Source organism: Rattus norvegicus, chromosome 8 (genome assembly GCF_036323735.1).
Source record: "Rattus norvegicus strain BN/NHsdMcwi chromosome 8, GRCr8, whole genome shotgun sequence".
Classification (NCBI taxonomy): domain Eukaryota; kingdom Metazoa; phylum Chordata; class Mammalia; order Rodentia; family Muridae; genus Rattus; species Rattus norvegicus.
Window position 1 is genome coordinate 28,963,808 of NC_086026.1, and position 19,034 is coordinate 28,982,841.

The window sequence follows — 19,034 nt, forward strand, 5'->3', positions numbered from 1 at the left end:
TGGAGTCCAGCAAACTAAGGCTCCCTTTGGCTGCCCTATGGAACATTCCAATTGAAATTAAATACCTAGTCCTAACATGGGGTTTACCCTTTACAATTTCAAACCGCCACTTTCCTATGTGCCACGTCGATCTCCTCTCTATCCAGGCCTTTGTTGTGTTGTCACCATCCTCTCTGTTGTGCGCCCCCGCCCCCGCCCCAATCCTTTAAATCCAGTCTTTGATTCATTCCCTGCCCTTTGTCCTTTGGGGCAAATCTCTGTGCTCAGAACTCGGTTTTGGGTGTCTTGTGCCAATACTGGTCCCTCCACAGGCTTGTGCAGTGAGTGTCTTTACCACTTGAACCATCTTGATACTTTTTGTTTCGATTTTTAAAAATTTAATTTAAAAAAATGTTCATATCTGCTCTGTGTAAACCATAGGATGGCTTTGTCCTCAGCTCTTTTCTGCCACCTTGTGGTTGCACTAAAAACTGCATGGAATCGATACCACTACTTACCTGTGCGAAGAAAAACTTTCTGATCTTTTAGTTTGCTGGAAGATTAAGGGATGGCGGTCCCTGTGTGGTACTGCATAGAATCCTAGCTCAGTCTCATTTTTCTTTACTCTGGGATCAGAGACAACACTGTCTTACTAGGCAAAGCGGTGGCTGTGCACAGCATTTACTACCCGTCCCCCAACACACACACACACACACACACACACCGTCTTACTATGTAGTTGCGATGACCTGGGTGTATGTAGACCAGGGTGACCTCAAACTCACAGAAATCTTCCAGCTTTTGCCTACTGAGTGCTGGGATTAGGAGTTTAGGCTCCCATGCCTGGCTACATTCTCTCTCTCTCTCTCTCTCTCTCTCTCTCTCTCTCTCTCTCTCTCTCTCTCTCTCTCTCTCTCTCTCTCTCTCTCTCCCTCTCTCCCTCTCTCTCTCTCTCTCTCTCTCTCTCTCTCTCTCTCTCTCTCTCTCTCTCTCTCTCTCTCTCTCTCTCTCTCTCTCTCTCTCTCTCTCTCTCTCTCTCTCTCTCTCTCTCTCTCTCTCTCTCTCTTTTGGTTCTTTTGTTTCGGAGCTGGGGACCGAACCCAGGGCCTTGCGCTTCCTAGGCAAGCGCTCTACCACGGAGCTAAATCCCCAACCCCAACATTCTCTCTTAAAATTGCATTTTACACTTTTTGCAGGAGTACACGCGGGTGTGCTGCAGTACATGCGTGGAGGTCAGAGGACAATGCGAGAAGAAAATAGGTTCTCCACCGTGGGGGTGGGGGTCCCCGAGGATCGAACTCAGTTACTAAGGCTTGGCAGGAAACGCCCGTACTCGCTGAGCCCTCTCATCGGCCCAAACTACTATTTTGACATTCACCAATTCAAACGTAAAACGACGGATCGGACTCGTTCCCCGCTGCTTCAGAGGCTGGGTGATGGTGGCTGCGACCAAGTTTGATTCAGGCTTCAAGTTTATCAGTTAGAAATGGGGAAAGCTTTTCAGCGCAGAAAGACACCGGTCTGCTCTGGAACGCCGTGAACACACTCTGCGGCAAATACGTTCCTCTCCAAGGTCCAGCAGTCCTGGCACACAGGACGCCCAGCCGGAGGCCGTGGGGTCCGGGGCAGGGAGGTCCTTATCAATCAGGGTCCTCTCAGCACCCCTCTGGCTTCACCCGTCACTCAAGACTACGGGGGCGGAGCCTGAGCGCCGGAGCGAAGGCGTGGTGCGCTGTCCAATGAGCACGCGCGGATCGGCTCCCTCGCGGGATCTGGGTTTCTTACCCCGCCCCCTCAGGGATTTGATTGGGCGGCTGGCCCGGGTGCTCCGCCTTCGTAGAGCGGTGACGGTCACAGCCAGGCGCAGCCGGGACCCGGACATTTACAGGCCAGTGAATGGTGAGTTCAGGGTCTCGAGATCCGATACGGGCGGAGGAGCTGTTGGAACCGGCTGGGACAGGACTCGCGCTAGCAAGGCGTCTGCGCCACGGACGCCTCCGGTTCCGCTTGGCTGGCTGGTTCACTTTCGATTCGGCCGGGTTCTCCTCTGCCCTGTTCGGCTTGGTCCGGTTCTCTCCGGCTTGGCTCGGTTCTCTCCGGCTTGGCTCGGTTCTCTCCGACCCGGCCATCGCTACCCTCGGTCAGCCAGAGACTGCAGCGGGACCCGGGTGCCCCTTCGCGTCCCCGAGGCGACTGGGCCCAGGGCTGGCGCTGTCTTCACTCTGTGCATTGACGACGGGCGGCTCGTGACGAGGCTCCGGGTTCCGGTGCTGGTCCCCAGCCGGTCCTCGTCGTACGGGAAGCCTCCACTCAGGTGTCTGAAGTGAATCTGGATTTGTAGGTCTCATTCCGCTTCCTCGGTTCGAGAAAACACTATCAGTCCACCTGTCCTTCATTCTGCTTTTCGAATTTCTTAGTTCCCAAAGAAATGGATGACACTTGAGTGTTTTGAAGGTTTGTTTTCTAGTCGGGCGTGGTGGCTTGGGAAGACTGATGCAAGAGGATCCCAATGTTTGAGGCCAGACTGCAAGTGACAGCAATCCTCCTGCCTTTAACCTGCTCAGTACTGTACAGGCTGTTTCCCCTTCTTTTCCTTTCCCTTCCCCTCATCTTGTCATCTTGCACTTTTCTCATACAGTAAGGAATCCTTTAGCCAGCGCTGCGAGGGACACGTGTGTTGTCTGCAGTCGCTGGTAACCGCTTCGTGTGGTGGTGGATTGGATCAGAACGAGGCTGAGGAGCCGTCACCCTCAGCCTGGGACCGCTGAAGTTTTTGTGTGCTCTTGGGAAGCATGCCTGGATGAAAGAGGAGTCCAGAGAAAGGGAAGATAAGACAGGAGTGCACCAGCACAAGAACATAACTTTGAAAACAACCGAGTTTTCTTGAACTGTATACCTTCAGAAGGGAGGAGGATGATCCTGTCTCTGCCCACCCTGACTGTCCTCATCCCGCTCATCTCCCTGGCGGGCCTGTTCTACTCCGCCTCTGTGGAAGAAAACTTCCCAGAGGGCTGTACCAGCGCCAGCAGCCTGTGCTTCTACAGTTTGCTTCTGCCGGTCACCGTACCGGTGTACGTGTTCTTCCACCTGTGGACTTGGATGGGCCTGAAGCTCTTCAGACATAACTAGGGTAGCTGAGGCCCCGCTTGTGCACGGGGCAAGAGGCTCCTGGTTGTTGGGTTCTGCCCTCAGGTGTTGCAGATTCTCCTGTTAGTGCTGTAGCTGAAAAACACTTACAATAAATATGTCCCAAGGGAGAGGAACATGACCGGTCTTCATCCGAAGACTGTTTTTTCTAAGATTTATTCTTAATTATGTGGATATGAGTGTGGGTCCCCAAAGAGGCCACACGAGGGTTGGAGGTACGAGCAACTGTAAGACTGCCGGAGCTTTACTCAGATCCTCTGCAAGGGCAAGCAAGTTCATGTCCTTAACCCCTGAGCATCTCTCCACCTGCCTGTTTCCTCCCTTCCCTTAGTTCTGGCTAACCTCAAACTGTGAGAGGCAGACCTTGACCTCCTTACCTTCCTGTCTCTACCTCCTGAGTGCTGAAGTTATAGGCAAGCATTGCCGCATGTGTTTATGTGGTCTGGCAGAACCCAGGTCGTGAACGCTAAGTCGGCACTCTGCCAGCCAACCACCCTGAGGACTGTGTTGTTGTTGTTGTTGTTTTGAGTCCATTCATTTAAAAGTCCGTCATTTGGAAGCCGAGCAGTGGTGGCACTCACCTTTACTCCCAGCACTCGGGAGACAGAGGTGGATCTCTTGAGTTTGGGCCAGCACAACGAGACTGTAAAAATAATAATTTGGGATTTTGTTTCAGCTTCAAGGTCAGTGGTGAGGTGTTGGATCTGCTGAGACAAGGGTTTCAGATGGTTGGGAACTACTGTGTGGGTGCTGAAGAAAATCCAGTGCTCAGGGATGACTCCTTTGAGGAGCTGAGTGGTCCGTAGGTTGGTGGCTCACAACTGCCTGTATTTCCAGTTCCAGAGGCTCTGACTCCCTCTGCTGGACTCTGGGTACCTGCACACCTGTGACATGTCTATTCATTCACACACATTAATAAATTTATTTTTAAGAGGGAAAAAAATCTGACTATAAACTTACCTTCATTGTTTTTTCTTTTACATTTATTTTTTTTCTTTTCTTTTTTTTCAGAGCTGGGGACCGAACCCAGGGCCTTGCACTTGCTAGGCAAGCGCTCTACCACTGAGCTAAATCCCCAACCCCTCTTTTACATTTATTTATATGAGTACACTCTAGCTGTCTTCAGACACACCAGAAGAGGGCATTGGGTCCCATTACAGATGGTTGTGAGCCACCATGTGGTTGCTGGGAATTGAACTCAGGACCTCTGGAAGAGCAGCCAGTGCTCTTAACCACTGAGCCATCTCTCCAGCCCCTACCATCATTTTTTCAGTGTCAGGTGAGCAAGGTCAGTGTTGGTGTTTTCTGGTTCTTGGATTCTTATTCAAGGAATAAAGGCCCATATACAGATTTTCAAAGTTGCAAGGAAATTTCACTCAAAGCAGAGCTAGATCAGGCATGCAGATACATGAGCCTATGGGGGCTCTTCTTACTCAACCACGACACCTGTTCTCCCAGCCTAAATTCCTCTGACTCCTTATGACTCCCTGTACCTCTAAGTTCAGAGGCTCTGCCTCCAAAAGCACTGTACTCAGGTTTTTAACACACACCCCTAAAAATAAACACAAAGTTTTCAAAAAAGAGAACATGTTTTCTTTGGCTGAAAGCCGTCCATCCTTGCTTGAAGGTAAGCCAGAGATGGGTGTGACCATTGCCAGTTCTTGATGCCTGCATTGGACAGAGTCTGGAAATCCTTGAGTACATTGGGCCCTGTGGCCCAGAGGCTGTGACATTCTTCCTCTGGGGAAGTCCCAGACACCCTGGAAACAGGGTTAAAGAAGTCAGGGGGCTGGAGTGATGGCTCAGAGATTAAGAGTGTCCTACTTTTTTTTTTTTTTTTGGTTCTTTTTTTCGGAGCTGGGGACTGAACCTAGGGCCTTGCGCTTCCTAGGTAAGCGCTCTACCACTGAGCTAAATCCCCAGCCCCAAGAGTGTCCTACTTTTAGGAAGTGATTTTTTTTAGATCATGAGTGGTTTACTTGCTTGTATAAATGAGCCCTCTGCTTGAGATGCACACAGAGGTTAGAAGCCGGTATTGGATCCTCTGGAACTTGAGTTAAGGAGTTATGTGAGCCACCGTGTGGGTGCTGGGAACTGAACCTGGGCCCTTGTCAAGAACAGCAAGAGCTCTTCCAAGTCATCGCTCTAGCTCCTGGGTTATTTTCTGTTGCTGTGGTAAAACAACCACAAGCAACTTAGGGGAGGAAAGGTTTGTCTGACTTCCACTTTTAAGTTGTAGTTCATCAATGAGGGGGAAGTCAGGGCAGGAGCTCAAAGTGGGGACCTGGAGGCAGGAATTGAAGCAGAGACCATCGGATGGCTTGCTCCCCAGCTCACATTCAGCTACTGTTCAGACTGCCTGGGTAGGGGTGGCACCACCCACAGTGGGCTGGGCCCTCCTGTATCAGAAATAAAGAAATCGTGTCATAGACATATCCACAGGCCAATCGATTAAGCAATTAAGCAGTTCCTTGAGGTTCCCTCTTTCTGGGTGACAGTGTGGTTTCCAGTGCCTGTGTATGGTGGCTCACTATTGCCTGTAACTCAATGCCCTCTCTGATATCCTTGGACAACTGCACTTGTACACATACCCAGGTACTGTTACAGACAAACATAAAAAAATCTATTATTGTTGGCTTAGGGGAACCAGAAGTTCCGGCTGGGAAAAGGGCCATGGAGATGACCGTCACCACCTCTGTGCTTACCCTAGAGCAGCATGCCCTAGTTCCTTCCCATGTGAGGGCTGGGACCCGGCAGACAGCACCACCCCTTCCCAGATTGTGTGGAGGCTCAAGGTCATGGACAGAAGGATCTGTGGTGTGCCAGTATCTGGTCTGCCCTTGTTCCCCCATAGCTCTTTGCTTTTGAGTCTTCCAACAGTACAGGAAGCAGTCTTACATCCTCAGCCCAGACCCCAGAGGCCCAGCTCTTCCCTTTCCTCTCTGGACAGGCTGAAGGGCCTTTTCTGCAACCGTTTGAAGAACAGTGAAGCACACCTCTGCTTTACAGGAGAGATGAGAATGGCTCACTGTGAGAGTGGTTGTAGGCCTGTGATGAGTGAGTGTGTGTGTGTGTGTTGTCAGCCAGGACTTCAGTAAAAATACATCAGTAGCAAATAAACTCTAAACATCTGTGGCCTCCTTTGGGGATAACATTCTAGATTTTACAAGTCAGCTATGGGATGGGAGATCCAAGTTTTCATTGGCCTCCCCAGGGGTAAGGCTTAGAGGTACTTATGGGATAAAGAAGCAGTGTGAGGTGAGAAGGCATCTGAGGTCAGACCACCCCTGGGAAAAGTGATGTGGAGTGAGGAGAGGGTGGAATTTTATATTTCTGGTCTCAGAAGCTTAGCCATCAGGCCCAGTGAGATGGCTCACCTGGGTAAGAGCGCTGGCTACACAACCCTGATGACCTGGCATCCCATGGTGGAAGCAGAGAACTGGCTCCTGGAAGCTGTCCCCTGGGGGCTGCAGAGAGGGCTGCTGGAAAGAGCACTGGATTTTCTTCAGCACCCACACAGGAGTTCCCAACCATTTGAAACCCTTGTCTCAGCGGATCCAATGCCCTCTTGTGGCCTCCACCTGGCATGCATGCAGTACACAGACATACATGCAGGCAGAACCCCAAATCCATTTTTTAAAACAGTGTGTCACACCATGCCATAGTGCACATTTCCCCTCTAGCAATAATTTAAACTCATTTTATTTATCTGAAACAGACTGTGTAGCCCTGGCTGTCCTGGAGCATGTTATACAAACAGGTCTAGCCTCAAACTCCAGATTTACCTGCCTCCGCCTCTGGAAGGCTGGGAGTAAAGGAGTGCACCGCCACACTGGACCTTTTTATTTTTTAATAACTCTGCTGGGGACTGAACCCAGGGATTTTTGAATTCTAGGCAAAGAAGGACTCTGTTAACTGAGCTACATCTCCGGTTTCCGTCACACACTTTTGCAGGCCCTAAGTAATGGAAAGTCGGTGTTTTCTGAAGGGTTATTGACCTAGAAGCCTCAGGTGAGCTGAGAAACTAGAGACAGGAAGTTCACATGCTGATAACATGTACACAAGGAGCTGGGAACACACCGGCATCCCTCTGTTTACAACTTCGAGACTGCAAGGAAACAGGTCTGCAGGTGGGATCGTCCACCCCCAAAACTGCCCTTTGCTGTCCTATAGAAACCCCAAGCTCCTGACTGTCGCCCTTCATTGTTCTGTGGACGTCGGGCTCTCACTTTCATGTCCTCTCCATCGATCCTGATCTAAAATTTTTAGCTAATTTTTAGTTTAGCAAGCTCAGAGTTCCTGGACGACAACACAGGTGATCTATTAACACCACTGTGATCCATCCACAGCAAGGCTGTAGGACCACACTCCTTAGGTGACCCATGGATGAAAGTCTAGCACTCAGAGGCAGTTGGAAGCTAATGATAGGCCCTATAGAGCCAGTTCTTTTACTAAAAAGGGAGAGACAAACGGGGAGGGAACTGGGGGTTTAGCCTTTTTGGTAGTGTGTTTGGCTACCAGAAGAAGGCCCTCGGAAACAGCCCCAACACATCATAAACCCGGCTGGGTATGATAGCATATACCTGTAATCCCAACATTCAAGAGACAGAAGGATCAAGGAGTTCAACTTCATCCTTGGTTACAGAACTTATTTGAGGCCAGTCTGGGTTACATGAGAACCTATCTAAAAAAAGAAAAAAATAAGAAAAGGCCTTTATGTTTCTCCTTAGTAGCCCCAATCGACTTGAGATTCTAGAGCAGTGTTCTCAACCTTCCTAATGCTGCGACCCTTAAATACAATTCCTTATGTTATGGTAACCCCCGACCATAAATTATTTTCATTGCTACTTCATAACTATGTGTTATGAATTGTAATGTAAATATCTGTTCTAGTTTGGTGACAGTGGCACACTCCTTTAATCCCAGCAGAGGCAGGTGGATCTCTGAGTTAGAGGCCAGCCTCTGCTACAGAGTGAGTTCCAGGACAGCCAGGGTCACACAGAAAAACTCCGTCAGGGTCTTTCGACACCACACACACACACCAATCCCCTAAAGGGGTTGCGATCCACAGATTCAAGAGAACCGTTGTCCTGGTTGCAGCTTGTGCAAATTTATCCCCTAGTTTTACACACACCACACACACACACACACACACACACACACACACACACACACACACACACACACACACACACACACACACACACACACACACACACACCCCAATCCCCCAAAGGGGTTGCGATCCACAGGTTGAAGAGAACCGTTGTCCTGGTTGCAGCTTGTGCAAATTTATCCCCTAGTTTTTCCCCCTTGGCCTCTCAGGGCGAAGGGGCGGGATCGAAGTAACTGTCCAATGAAACGCGCCGCTAGCAGGGGCGGGACGCCGCCACGCAAAGCCACCAAAGAGACTGAGACTCAGACTTCGGAGGCTTGGGTGGTCTGGTCTGTCTTGGTAGTTGTCACTTCGGCTCTCTGCCTCCGGCCGGGTCCTGCTGTGATCTGCAGGGAACCGGGAATCGGGAGGGGGGCTTCCCTAGGACCTCCCGCAGGACGCGATGGTGAGTGCAGCCGGGTCTGGAAACGACTGCTGCGTGACGCTGCGTCACTCGGGAGTCGCTCCCGAATCTGCCACTGGCTCGGCTCCGCTTCGGTTTGGCTCCGCCCGGCTCCGGCTCTGCTCTCAGCACCGTAGTGGGGTGGGCGGGGCGGCAGCGAGATTCCGCTGTGCGGAGTGCGGGAGAGCTACCTGCGGCCTGAGGGCCCCCAGCCCGTCCCTGCTCTCTAAGTGGGGCTGACTTCCCCAGTGTTGTCTCTGTTTACTGGAGGTCTCAAATTAGCCACCCTATTCCAGTGGAACTTTTCAAACTCAGCTGCCAATGAAGGCCTTTGTTTCGGGTTCCCCCTTTCCACATCTCCAGTAGCAGCTCCTCCTCTCCAGGTCACTGTCTTTCCCTTCCAGCCCCCCCACCCTATCTCGTCCGTCCCCTCCCGCCTCCCCGGCCTACTCTTCTCACTTTCTCAACAGGGTTTCTAGAATAGTCTAGCCTGGGTTTAAGCAGTACCGGGGACGGAATCCAGGGCTTCTTGCATGCTTGTCAGTACTGTCTGCTACATTTAACTCCTCATCCTCTCACCTTCACCTCCCAAATCCCAAATATTTCGATTACAGATCTGTGCAATCGCAGCTGGTGACCTTTCTACATTCTAAATACACACGTTATTTTAATTACAACTTTTCTTTAGGGCAAGGTTGGTTTGGCTGGTTGACTGATTTTTGCAGTATAGAGGATAGGACCCAGGACTTTGAGCCTTATTATTGAACTGTATCTCCAGTGTGTGTGTGTGTGTGTGTGTGTGTGTGTGTGTTAATACTCCTGTCTCATTTCCCTATTGCGGTGATTACAGGAGGATAGCAAGTTTGGCTGAATCGCTCCAACAAAGCCTAAATTCTGCTTTGTTGGCTGTCTGCACGAAGTCTTTTGGAACTGTGTTCTCTAGGATGCATAGACCTGCCCTCTCGATGTCTTCCCTGGTCACAGACATTGAGATTAAAGTTCTTTTTTCCGCAAACCTTTTCTGGGTCAGCTGCCCTTGAGGTATAACTCCTAAGTCCTCCCTTTCCCTGTGGGGTGTCACCTTTAAGGACTTTATTCATTTATTTGAGTCACAGTTTTTCAGAAAAAGCAAGTAGTTAATCAATAAAGAAAGGGCTGGAGAGATGGCTCAGTGGTTAAGAGCACCCTCTTCCAGAGGTCATGAGTTCAATTCCCAGCAACCACGTGGTGGCTCACAACCATCTGTAAAGAAATCCGATGCCCTCTTCTGGTGTATCTGAAGACAGCTACAGTGTACTTATATACATAAAATAAATAAAAAATCTTAGAAAAAAAAAGATTGAAAAATGACAGTCATCTTTCCCTAAAACCAAGAAAGGTATGCATTTCATTAAAAAGGGAAGCAAAGGGCTGGAGAGGTGGCTAAGTGATTGAGGACCCAGGTTTGATTTCCAGCATTCACATGACTGTTCTCAACTCTCTGTAAATGCGCAGCCCGGGGACCCAGCTCCTTCAGACACGCATGCAGACAAAACACCTGTGCCCGTAAAAATGAATGAATAAGTAACACATGAGACTCGGTGGTCCTGCCCTGCCTTCCTCCACCCTAGCCTCCTGGCATGCCACTGCTGCAAGGTGGAATGGAGGACCGGTGGAGCCCTGATCTCCACACCCTCTGCAGCCTGTGTACACCAATAACAAACAAAGAAACAAACAAACAAGATGGGCAGAACATAGCTGTTGACCGTTTTCAGTATGAGCCAAGCCCTACTGGAAGGAACTTTTGTGGTGCCTCCTTTCAGCATGTGTCTCAGCGCTGAAGAGGGAGTGGGCGGAGTGGTGGCTGCTCAGGACTGTGAATAGACTTTCGGCCCTAGGTGCTCATGCTACTCCCTTCTGTCTGCTCTCTGTCGTTCTGCCGATTTCCTTGTACACTTTTATGTTTAAAAGCTCACTTTTGGGGTTGGGGATTTAGCTCAGTGGTAGAGCGCTTGCCTAGCAAGCACAAGGCCCTGGGTTCGGTCCCCAGCTCCGAAAAAAAGAAAAAAGAAAAAAAAATGCTCACTTTTATTATGCATGTGTAGGTAAGTAGATGCCTGCAAGTATGTCAGTGCATCGTGTTTTGCCCTCAGCGGCCAGAAGAGGGCACCAGAACTCCTGGAACTGGAGTTACAGATGGTTGTGAGCCGCGCTGGGAACTGAACCTGGGACCTCCAGCAGCGCAGCAGGCGCTCTTAAGGTCATCTTAAGGTCATCTCACCAGCCCATCCCGCACAATTTTAAAGGGGGGCAGAGAGAGAAAAAACTGTGATAAACCCTCCAACAAGTTCGACCTGGTGGCACCAACTGTCATCCCAGCCTTGAAAAGGACTGGAAGGAAGATCGTGAGTTGGAGGTTGGCCTGGGCAACAGCCAGACACTGTGGCTGCGTGTGTGCTGTGGAAGCATGGAGACCTGAGTTTGGCTCGCTAGCATCCATCAAAGCCTAGTGTGGCGGTTTGACCCCTGTGCTGGGGGGGTGAGAACTGGTAAGGTTCAGGTTCAGTGAGAAGCCCCGCCTCTCTGCCTCGGTGATAAGGCGGAAGTGGCAGAGCACAGTCCCTCTCATCCTCCACACCGGCATGGATGTGGGTAAACGAGCGGAGGTGAGTGAAGCAGCGGTCAAAGTGGGCAGGTCCCTACGTTTCCGTGCCAGTGCTTTGTGAGAAGGCGGATGTAGCCTGTTAACTGTATCCATTCACTGTAAACTAAAGGGGTGGAGACCAAAGAAGTATCTGTGAGTGTCAGAATACGCTGCGTGCTGCCCTGCCCTGTGGCAAGGAGACCAGAGAGGGTGGTAAATCTCCTGGAGCTGGTGGTTGTGAGCAGCCCGGTGTGGATGGCAGGAACTGAGCTCAGACCCTCTGAAGAGCCTCAGAGATGCTGCTAACCACTGAGCCATCTCTGCGACCCCTCATGGGAACGCTGTATGGACTGAATGCAGGTCTCTGTGCTACATATGATCTCTCTTCCTCTTGTAAACACGTATGGGATGTTTCAGGACTTAGTGGCCTTCGAGGATGTGACCGTGAACTTCACCCAGGAGGAGTGGGCTCTGCTGGACACGTCCCAGAGGAACCTTTACAGAGAAGTGGTTGGGGAAATCTTTATGAACTTGGCCTCTATGGGTAAGGATGACATCACCCCCTTACTTTCCCAGTGAGACAAACATGCTCTGCCCATCATTGTGCCCATTGGAAGTGTGAAAAAGGAAGACTCTGGAAATAACCATAGCATCCTTGCAGCGGGTCTCGAACCTGGAGCATTCTCTCTCATAACTCAGTCTTCTCCCCCCTGTGTTGCAGGGGAAAGATGGGGCCAGAATATTGAAGACTGGTACAGAAATCAGGGCAGAATCTTAAGGTAACTCACGGAGAACAGAAAGGATTGTCCCATGACAGAAGGGTAGGAGCCGGCTCTGTAGCTCAGGGTGGGAAATGTCTTCTGTGCAGGTGTGGGGACCCGTGTTTGCTCCCTAGAATCTATGTAAAGAGCCAGGTGGGTTGGGGACATGCGCTTGTCATCGCAGCTTTGGGGAGGTAGACCTAGGTGGATGTCTGGGGCTCACTGGCCAGCCAGTGCGATCACATTGGCTAGTTCTTTGTGAGAGCAGAAGACCCTGCCTCAGAAAATAAGGTTAGCCAAGTGACTGAGGAAGAACGTGAGACTGACTTCTGGCCTACACATGTACACCCATGTACACATACATACAGAGAGCTACACGCACACATGTACACATACACACAGACACAGAATTTTAGTTCATCATAAAGTTTTAAAAAAATAAGCCCACCTATCTGCAGGCTTTCTTACTTTCACGTTTTATTTATTTACATGTATGTGTATGCATGCACACATGTGTGCCTACACAGTTCAGAGGCATCAGATTCCTCTGGAGCTAGAGTTAAGTAGAGTTAAGTAGGTGTGAACCTTCTGACACTGGTGCTAAGAACTGAACTTGGGTCCTTTGTTAAGAGCAGTACACATGCTTTGGGCTGGAGAGATGGCTCAGAAGTTAAGAGCATTTGTTATTCTTGCAGAGGACCTAGGTTCAATTCCCAGCACCCACATGGCAGTTCACAGCCATCTGTAACTCCAGTTCCAGGGTCCCACTGTCATCCTCTGGCACACAGTGGTGTACAGACACATATGTAGGGAAAATACCTACACACATAACATAAACAAAAACAGAAGCATTAACAAGGTGAGCAGTGCACACTCTTAACTCCAGAGAACTCTCTCCAGCCCCGAGGAGAAATATACATTTGAATCATATTGGTAAATGTGAAATAGTGAGCAAAGCATTTATAATGTGTTGTGATTTTTTTTTTTTAACAGCAACCATATTGTGGAGAGACTCAGTGACGACAAAGAAGAAACCATCAACCAAATTCTTGACCACGACCTGAAAAAGGAAAGCTCTCCTGGAGTAAATCTCTGTGAATGCAGTGTGTGTGGGCTAGCCTTCGTGTCTTGTTCATCTGGGAAGGGTACACACACTGGACAGGGAGTACATGACTACAAATGCAGGCAGTGTGAAACAGCCTTCTGTAATTACCCTTTCCAAGTCAGTGACAGGTCTCACCATGAAGACAAACCCCACGGGTGTCAGGAACACGGGGAAGACTTCCTTTCTTTTACCAGCCTTGGTGACTTCGTTATACCTCGGACTGAAGGTGGACCCCATAAATGTAACGTGTGCGGAAAAGGTTTGCACTACCCCAGCTCACTTAGGATCCATGAAAGAATCCACACAGGAGAGAGGCCCTATCAGTGTGAAGAGTGTGGAAAAGCCTTCAGTTGTTGGGGCTCAGTTCGACGACATCAAAGGACCCACACTGGTGAGAAACCCTACAACTGTAAGGAGTGCGGGAAGGCCTTCAGTTCTCTCTCGGGCCTTAAAGGACACACGATAAGACACACTGGGGGTGGACCTTATAAGTGCAAGGAGTGTGGAAAAGTCTTTAACTCGCCCAGTGCACTTAGTAAACACGAGAGAACTCACACGGGGGAGAGACCCTTTCTGTGTAAGTACTGTGGGAAAGCGTTCATCTGCTCCACCTCAGTGCGCAAACACGAGAGGACTCACACTGGAGAAAAACCCTATGAGTGTCAGCGGTGTGGGAAGGCCTTCATTTCTAACTCAGGCCTCCAAGGACACATGATTAGGCACACAGGCGTCGGGCCTTACAAATGTAAATTCTGTGGGAAAGCCTTTGGCTCTCCCAGTGCTGTTCTAAGGCATGAAAGTGCTCATGTCGTGTAGGGAGAGCCTTCACTTTGAGGACACGTCAGATCCTGAGAAAATCTTACCATCCTAGTTCAGGTACAGAAAAGGATTCCTGAAGGGAAGCTCTTGTTTAGAGAATATGGGAAAGACGTTGAGGGTTAGACTTTATGTGGAAGCATGAAGAGGCGGAAGAAAAACCTTACAAATAAAAGAATAAAACCTCTGTGTGTGTGTGTGTGTGTGTGTGTGTGTGTGTGTGTGTGTGTGTGTGTGTGTAAGTAACAGCACATTTTGTTGAGATGGGCCAGAAGATACACAGACAGATTTTTTAGTTAGGCGTGATAGCACAGGTCTTTAATCTCTGTACTTGGGAAGTGGAGGCAGGTGAGTCTCTGTGAGTTCAGGGCCAATCTAGTCTACATAGTGAGTTCCAGGATAGCCCAAGCTACACAGAGAGACCCTATCTAAGTAAAGGGGGCAGGGGATGCTCAGTGGTTAAGAGTGCTTGCTGTCCTTCCAGAGAACCTAGTTTCCATTGTCAGCATCCGTGTTTGACACAACAACCATGAGTTCATCTCCTGAGGATTTGAAGGTCAGTTCTGGCCTCTGCAGGCTTTGTACTTAGTATGTAAATCCATGTAATTCTAAAAAGATGGGATGATTCCCCAGTTAGTACTAGGGACCATAAATTACAGTGGTTGCTATGGAGAAGGCTTTGGGATGGAATGTAAAAGGCACGTGTGAGGTCAGAGGATAACTCTGGTATAAATTCTCTCCCGCTTTACATGGATTTCAGGGGTGCAACTCAGGTTATTAGGGTCGGCAGCAAGAGCCTTCTCCACCTGCTGAGCCATTTTGTCAGCCTGCTCATTTGTTTTCCGTGATGAGCTCTTGCTGTCAGGGTGGCCTGGAATTCAGCAGTCCTCCTGCCTCAGCCTCTGCTGTGTTTCCAGAATAACATTTGAGAACCTTTTTTCATTTATCAGTGTGTGGGTGGGGGATTGTGTGCTTGTGTAGGACAGAGGACAACTGTCTGCCGACCACTCTGTCCTTCCTTTACATGGGTTTTAGGGACCAAACTCAGGTTGTCACACTTGCCCGGCAAGTGCCTTTACCTGCCGAGCCACCTGGTCAGCTCCAATTGGTTGGTTTTTTTTTTTTTAAATATATTTATTTTATTTATGTGAGTACACTGTAGCTGTCTTCAGAGACACAACAGAAGAGGGCATCAGATCCCATTACAGATGGTTGTGAGCCACCATGTGGTTGCTGGGAATTGAACTCAGGACCTCTGGAAGAGCAGCCGGTGCTCTTAACCACTGAGCCATCTCTCCAGCCCCAATTGGTTGTTTTTAATGTGTGTGTGTGTGTGTGTGTGTGTGTGTGTGTGTGTGTGTGTAGTGTGTGTGTGTGTGGTGTGTGTGGTGTGTGTGTGTGTAGTGTGTGTGTGTGGTATGTGTGGTGTGTGTGGGGTGTATGTGTGTGAGATGTGTGTGTGTGTAGTGTGTGTGTGTGGTATGTGTGGTGTGTGTGGGGTGTATGTGTGTGAGATGTGTGTGTGTGTATGTGTGTGCGTGTGTGTGTGTGTAGTGTGTGGTGTGTGTGTGGTGTGTGTGTGGTGTGTGTGTGTGGTGTGTATGTGTAGTGTGTGTATGTGTGTGCGTGTGTGTGTGTAGTGTGTGTGTATGTGGTATGTGTGGTGTGTATGTGTGGTGTGTGTGGTGTGTGTGTGTGTGGTGTGTGTGTGTGATGTGTGTGTGTGTGTGGTATGTGTGTTGTGTGGTGTGTGTGTGTGGTATGTGTGTTGTGTGGTGTGTGTGGTGTGTGGTGTGTGGTGTGTGTGTGTGTGTGTGTGTGTGTGTGTGTGTGAGTTTGTGCCAGTGCAGGCGTGGAGAGCAATCCAGGCGTCGGCCTGTTGAAGACTGAATCAGGTCTCTTGTTTCCATACACTATGCTACCTGGCCCAGGAGCTCCCGGCGATTCTGGTGTACACCTCCCATCTTGCTGTAGGAACATGGAGATTAGTCACTACTGTGCTGGTTGAAATAGAATGGCTCCTACAGACTCATACATCTGAATACTTGGTCCCTAGTTGGTTAAACTGTTTGGGAAAGATTAGGAAGTGTGATCTTGGGGGAGATGTGTCACTGGGTGTGGCTAGTCTCCAACTTTCAAATCAAGAGTAAACTTTGGGATGGAGCCTCTGCTCCACCATTATAGACTCACTTTGTCAGCTCCAAACTAACTTCTTCCTCCATCTCTCGCCTTGGTCATGGTGCCACTTGGTCATGGAAAGTCACTAAGGAAAATACCCACTCCCGGCTTTTACGTGAGCTCTGAGGATTCGAGCTTGCATTTTCATACTTCCACAGCAAGTGTTTTAGCCGCTAAGCCATTTCCCCAGATCAGGGAGTGACCCTTCTGATCGAAACTTGTGGTGCAGGGAGGCTTCTCTAAGTTGTCAGCAATCCTGATGATTGCTCTGGAGATTAGAATCCCCCTCCTCACATCCATAGGGATGGAGCCTGGGGTCATGGGTATCCTAGGCAAGCCCTCTAACCCCTGAATAGACCCAGCTGTAGACTGGATTTTAAGGCCCCTACAAGCCCGTTTAAAGGTTTGGTTTTTAATATGACACTATAGGGAGGTGGTAGAACCTTTAATAGGTCAGCCTAATGAGGTCTTTGGGGATTTTTTTGTTCTTGTTTTTGGCTTTTTTTGTAGGGGCAATGGTGTTGAGACAGGATCTCTATGTAGCCCTGGCTGTCCTGAACTCACTATGTAGACCAGGATGGGATCAAACTCGAAATCTGACTGCCTCAGCCTCCCAAGTGCTGGGATTACTATATGTCACCCACGACTTTTTTTTTTTCTTTCTTTTTTTTTTTTTTTTTTTTTGGTTCTTTTTTTTTGGAGCTGGGGATGCTCAGTGGTTAAGAGTGCTTGCTGTCTTTTTTTTTTTTTTTTCTTTCTTTCTTTCTTTTTTTTTTTTTTTTTTTTTTTGGTTCTTTTTTTTTGGAGCTGGGGACAGAACCCAGGGCCTTGCGCTTCCTAGGCAAGTGCTTTACCACTGAGCTAAATCCCCAACCCCAAATAAGGTGATTTAAGTTTGTTTTTTTTTTTTTCTTTTTAAATATTTATTTATTATGTATACAGTGTTGTGCCTGCATGTCTGCCTGCAGGCCAGAAGAGGGCACCAGATCTCATTACAGATGGTTGTGAGCCACCATGTGGCTGCTGGAAATTGAACTCAGGACCTCTGGAAGTGCAGTCAGTGCTCTTAACCTCTGAGCCATCTCTCTGGCCTGATTATTTTTCTTAATATGTGACTCTGCATGTAGGTTTGTACAGGTGTCATAGAAACCAGAGAAGTTAGAGCTCCCGGAAGTCAGAGTTGCAGTTGTGAACAGCCTGGTGTGGGTGCTGGAATCCAATGAGGGCCCTCAGGAGAGCAGTATGTAGTCTTAACTTCCACACTATCTCTCCAGCCCCTGGTCTTTTGGTACCTGACACGCTCCGTAAGGAGACAGCAGGACTTCAGTCCCTTCCTTTCCTCTCTGACTTCCCAGCAGTGAGGTGAGCTGCCTTCACTGTCCCAGGATCCTCTGTGATGTGTTACCTCACAACAGGCCTGAAACAATGGGGTTCATCAGTCACCGACTAGAGTCTGCTAAATTGAACCAAAATAAGCATTAGCATTATCTGTGGGGAGCACTTCTGGGGTTAAGTTTGACTGAGTTCTTGCTTATGGTTAACCATGACTGAGTCTGCTGACATCAAACATAGACGCTGTGTATCATAAACTTGCTACATAAGGATTTGTGGTCACAAATAAAGTAAAGTGGAATTGATCACACTTTGTGTTGCTTGCCTTTAAAAGACACTGAGAAAATACCGGCGTGGCGTTGACCAGCAGCCCTCCCACACCTGTCTCCTGCATCTTCTTTCTGCCTCTCCTATAGTCATCCTCACTCCCCCAGTCATGGTTCCCATGTTGACTGACTGGCAGGCTCCAACACTTATGAATTACAAAAGCCTTATGTGTGGTTGTGTACTTCTGTGTGTGGGTCTGACCTCTGAGTGCAGGGGCCCTCAGTATCCAGAAGAGACTGTCAGTAGCAAGTGGTTATGAGCTGCCCAATGTGGATTTTGGGAACTAAACTTGGATCCCCAGCAAGAGTAAATTTCTTAACTGGTGAACCATCTCTCCAGCCCCACTACAAAAGGTTTTATGAGGTAGGGTTCTCATCCATGAGGATGAAGACATCTTAATCACCTCTCATGGCTCCCACCTCTTAATCCTGTTGCTTTGAGAATTAAGTTTCAATATTAACTCAAAAAGCTCAGGTTATGACAAGGGCTTCATAAAGTCATGTGCCACCAGATCTAGCTAACATGTCATTTTAAATAGTGTGTTTGCATGGCTGAAGAGGTGATTCAGCGGTTAAAAGCATTTGTTTCGGGCTGGAGAGATGGCTCAGTGGTTAAGAGCACTGATTGCTCTTCTAGAGGTTCTGAGTTCAAATTCCAGCAACCACATGGTGGCTCACAACCATCTGTAATGAGATCTGATGCCCTCTTCTGGTATGTGTGAAGACAACGGCAGTGTACTCGTATACATTAAATAAATAAATCTTTTTTAAAAAGGCACTTGTTGCTGTTGCAGAGGACCCAGGCTCAGTTCCCAGTGACTAGTGGCGTACAACCATTCACAACTCCAGCTCCAGAATCAACTGACTCACGGGGACCTGTAGGGGTCTGACCTAGGTTCTCTTGCATATATGTTATGGCTGAGTAGCTTGTTCTTGTGGAATCCTTATAGCGGGAGTGGCGGCTGAATTCAACACACAACCTAGAGCCTCAGGGAAAAAGCAACCTCAACTGAATTTCTTGAATTTCTGCCCCGACTTAAGATTGTGAAGTGGAAGTGTTAGGGTGAAAACTCTTTTCTCTGTTAGTTGTTTTTGATAGGTGTTTTACCATAGCAACAACAAACCACGAACAAACTAGTAGGACACCCAAAAAGCAAAAATAAACCCCCAAACGCATTTTTAAGTTATCGATCTAACTGGAAAAAAAAA

At 48.8% G+C, this 19,034-nt stretch overlaps 3 protein-coding genes across 5 annotated transcripts; all 3 read left to right on the forward strand.

Moving 5' to 3' along the window:
- The first annotated feature begins 1,222 nt into the window (after positions 1–1,222).
- On the forward strand, positions 1,223–3,247 carry Pigyl1 (phosphatidylinositol glycan anchor biosynthesis, class Y like 1). The gene is made up of 2 exons (XM_039082810.1): positions 1,223–1,432; positions 1,668–3,247. The coding sequence occupies exons 1-2, from the start codon at positions 1,223–1,225 to the stop codon at positions 2,304–2,306; spliced, it is 849 nt and encodes a 282-aa protein (XP_038938738.1). The 3' UTR covers positions 2,307–3,247.
- Pigy (phosphatidylinositol glycan anchor biosynthesis, class Y) lies at positions 1,827–4,069 on the forward strand. The gene is made up of 2 exons (NM_001271975.2): positions 1,827–1,878; positions 2,618–4,069. The coding sequence occupies exon 2, from the start codon at positions 2,893–2,895 to the stop codon at positions 3,106–3,108; it is 216 nt and encodes a 71-aa protein (NP_001258904.1). The 5' UTR covers positions 1,827–1,878; positions 2,618–2,892; the 3' UTR covers positions 3,109–4,069.
- A 1,816-nt stretch (positions 4,070–5,885) lies between these two features.
- On the forward strand, positions 5,886–14,176 carry LOC120094092 (zinc finger protein 564-like). Of its 3 annotated transcripts, XM_039082262.2 has the most exons (4): positions 5,886–8,687; positions 11,725–11,851; positions 12,029–12,086; positions 13,062–14,176. In XM_039082262.2, exons 1-4 carry the CDS (start codon positions 8,685–8,687, stop codon positions 13,987–13,989), a joined length of 1,116 nt encoding a protein of 371 aa, XP_038938190.1. In that variant the 5' UTR covers positions 5,886–8,684; the 3' UTR covers positions 13,990–14,176. The 3 variants fall into 3 exon arrangements, with proteins under 3 accessions (XP_038938190.1, XP_063122445.1, XP_038938189.1); XM_063266375.1 differs by having other exon boundaries at positions 5,886–11,851; XM_039082261.2 differs by lacking the exon at positions 12,029–12,086.
- The last annotated feature ends 4,858 nt before the right edge of the window (positions 14,177–19,034 follow it).

What these genes read in the sequence shown, in the direction of transcription:
- Pigyl1 (XM_039082810.1), top strand. Translation starts at nt 1,223, where the DNA reads ATGCGAGAAGAAAATAGGTTCTCCACCGTGGGGGTGGGGGTCCCCGAG. An exon ending in GTGATGGTGGCTGCGACCAA is followed by an intron (nt 1,433 to 1,667) that starts GTTTGATTCAGG and finishes CCGTCACTCAAG; the next exon opens with ACTACGGGGGCGGAGCCTGA.
- LOC120094092 (XM_039082261.2), top strand. Translation starts at nt 8,483, where the DNA reads ATGAAACGCGCCGCTAGCAGGGGCGGGACGCCGCCACGCAAAGCCACC. An exon ending in ACCTCCCGCAGGACGCGATG is followed by an intron (nt 8,688 to 11,724) that starts GTGAGTGCAGCC and finishes GGGATGTTTCAG; the next exon opens with GACTTAGTGGCCTTCGAGGA. An exon ending in TATGAACTTGGCCTCTATGG is followed by an intron (nt 11,852 to 13,061) that starts GTAAGGATGACA and finishes TTTTTTTAACAG; the next exon opens with CAACCATATTGTGGAGAGAC.
- Pigy (NM_001271975.2), top strand. Translation starts at nt 2,893, where the DNA reads ATGATCCTGTCTCTGCCCACCCTGACTGTCCTCATCCCGCTCATCTCC.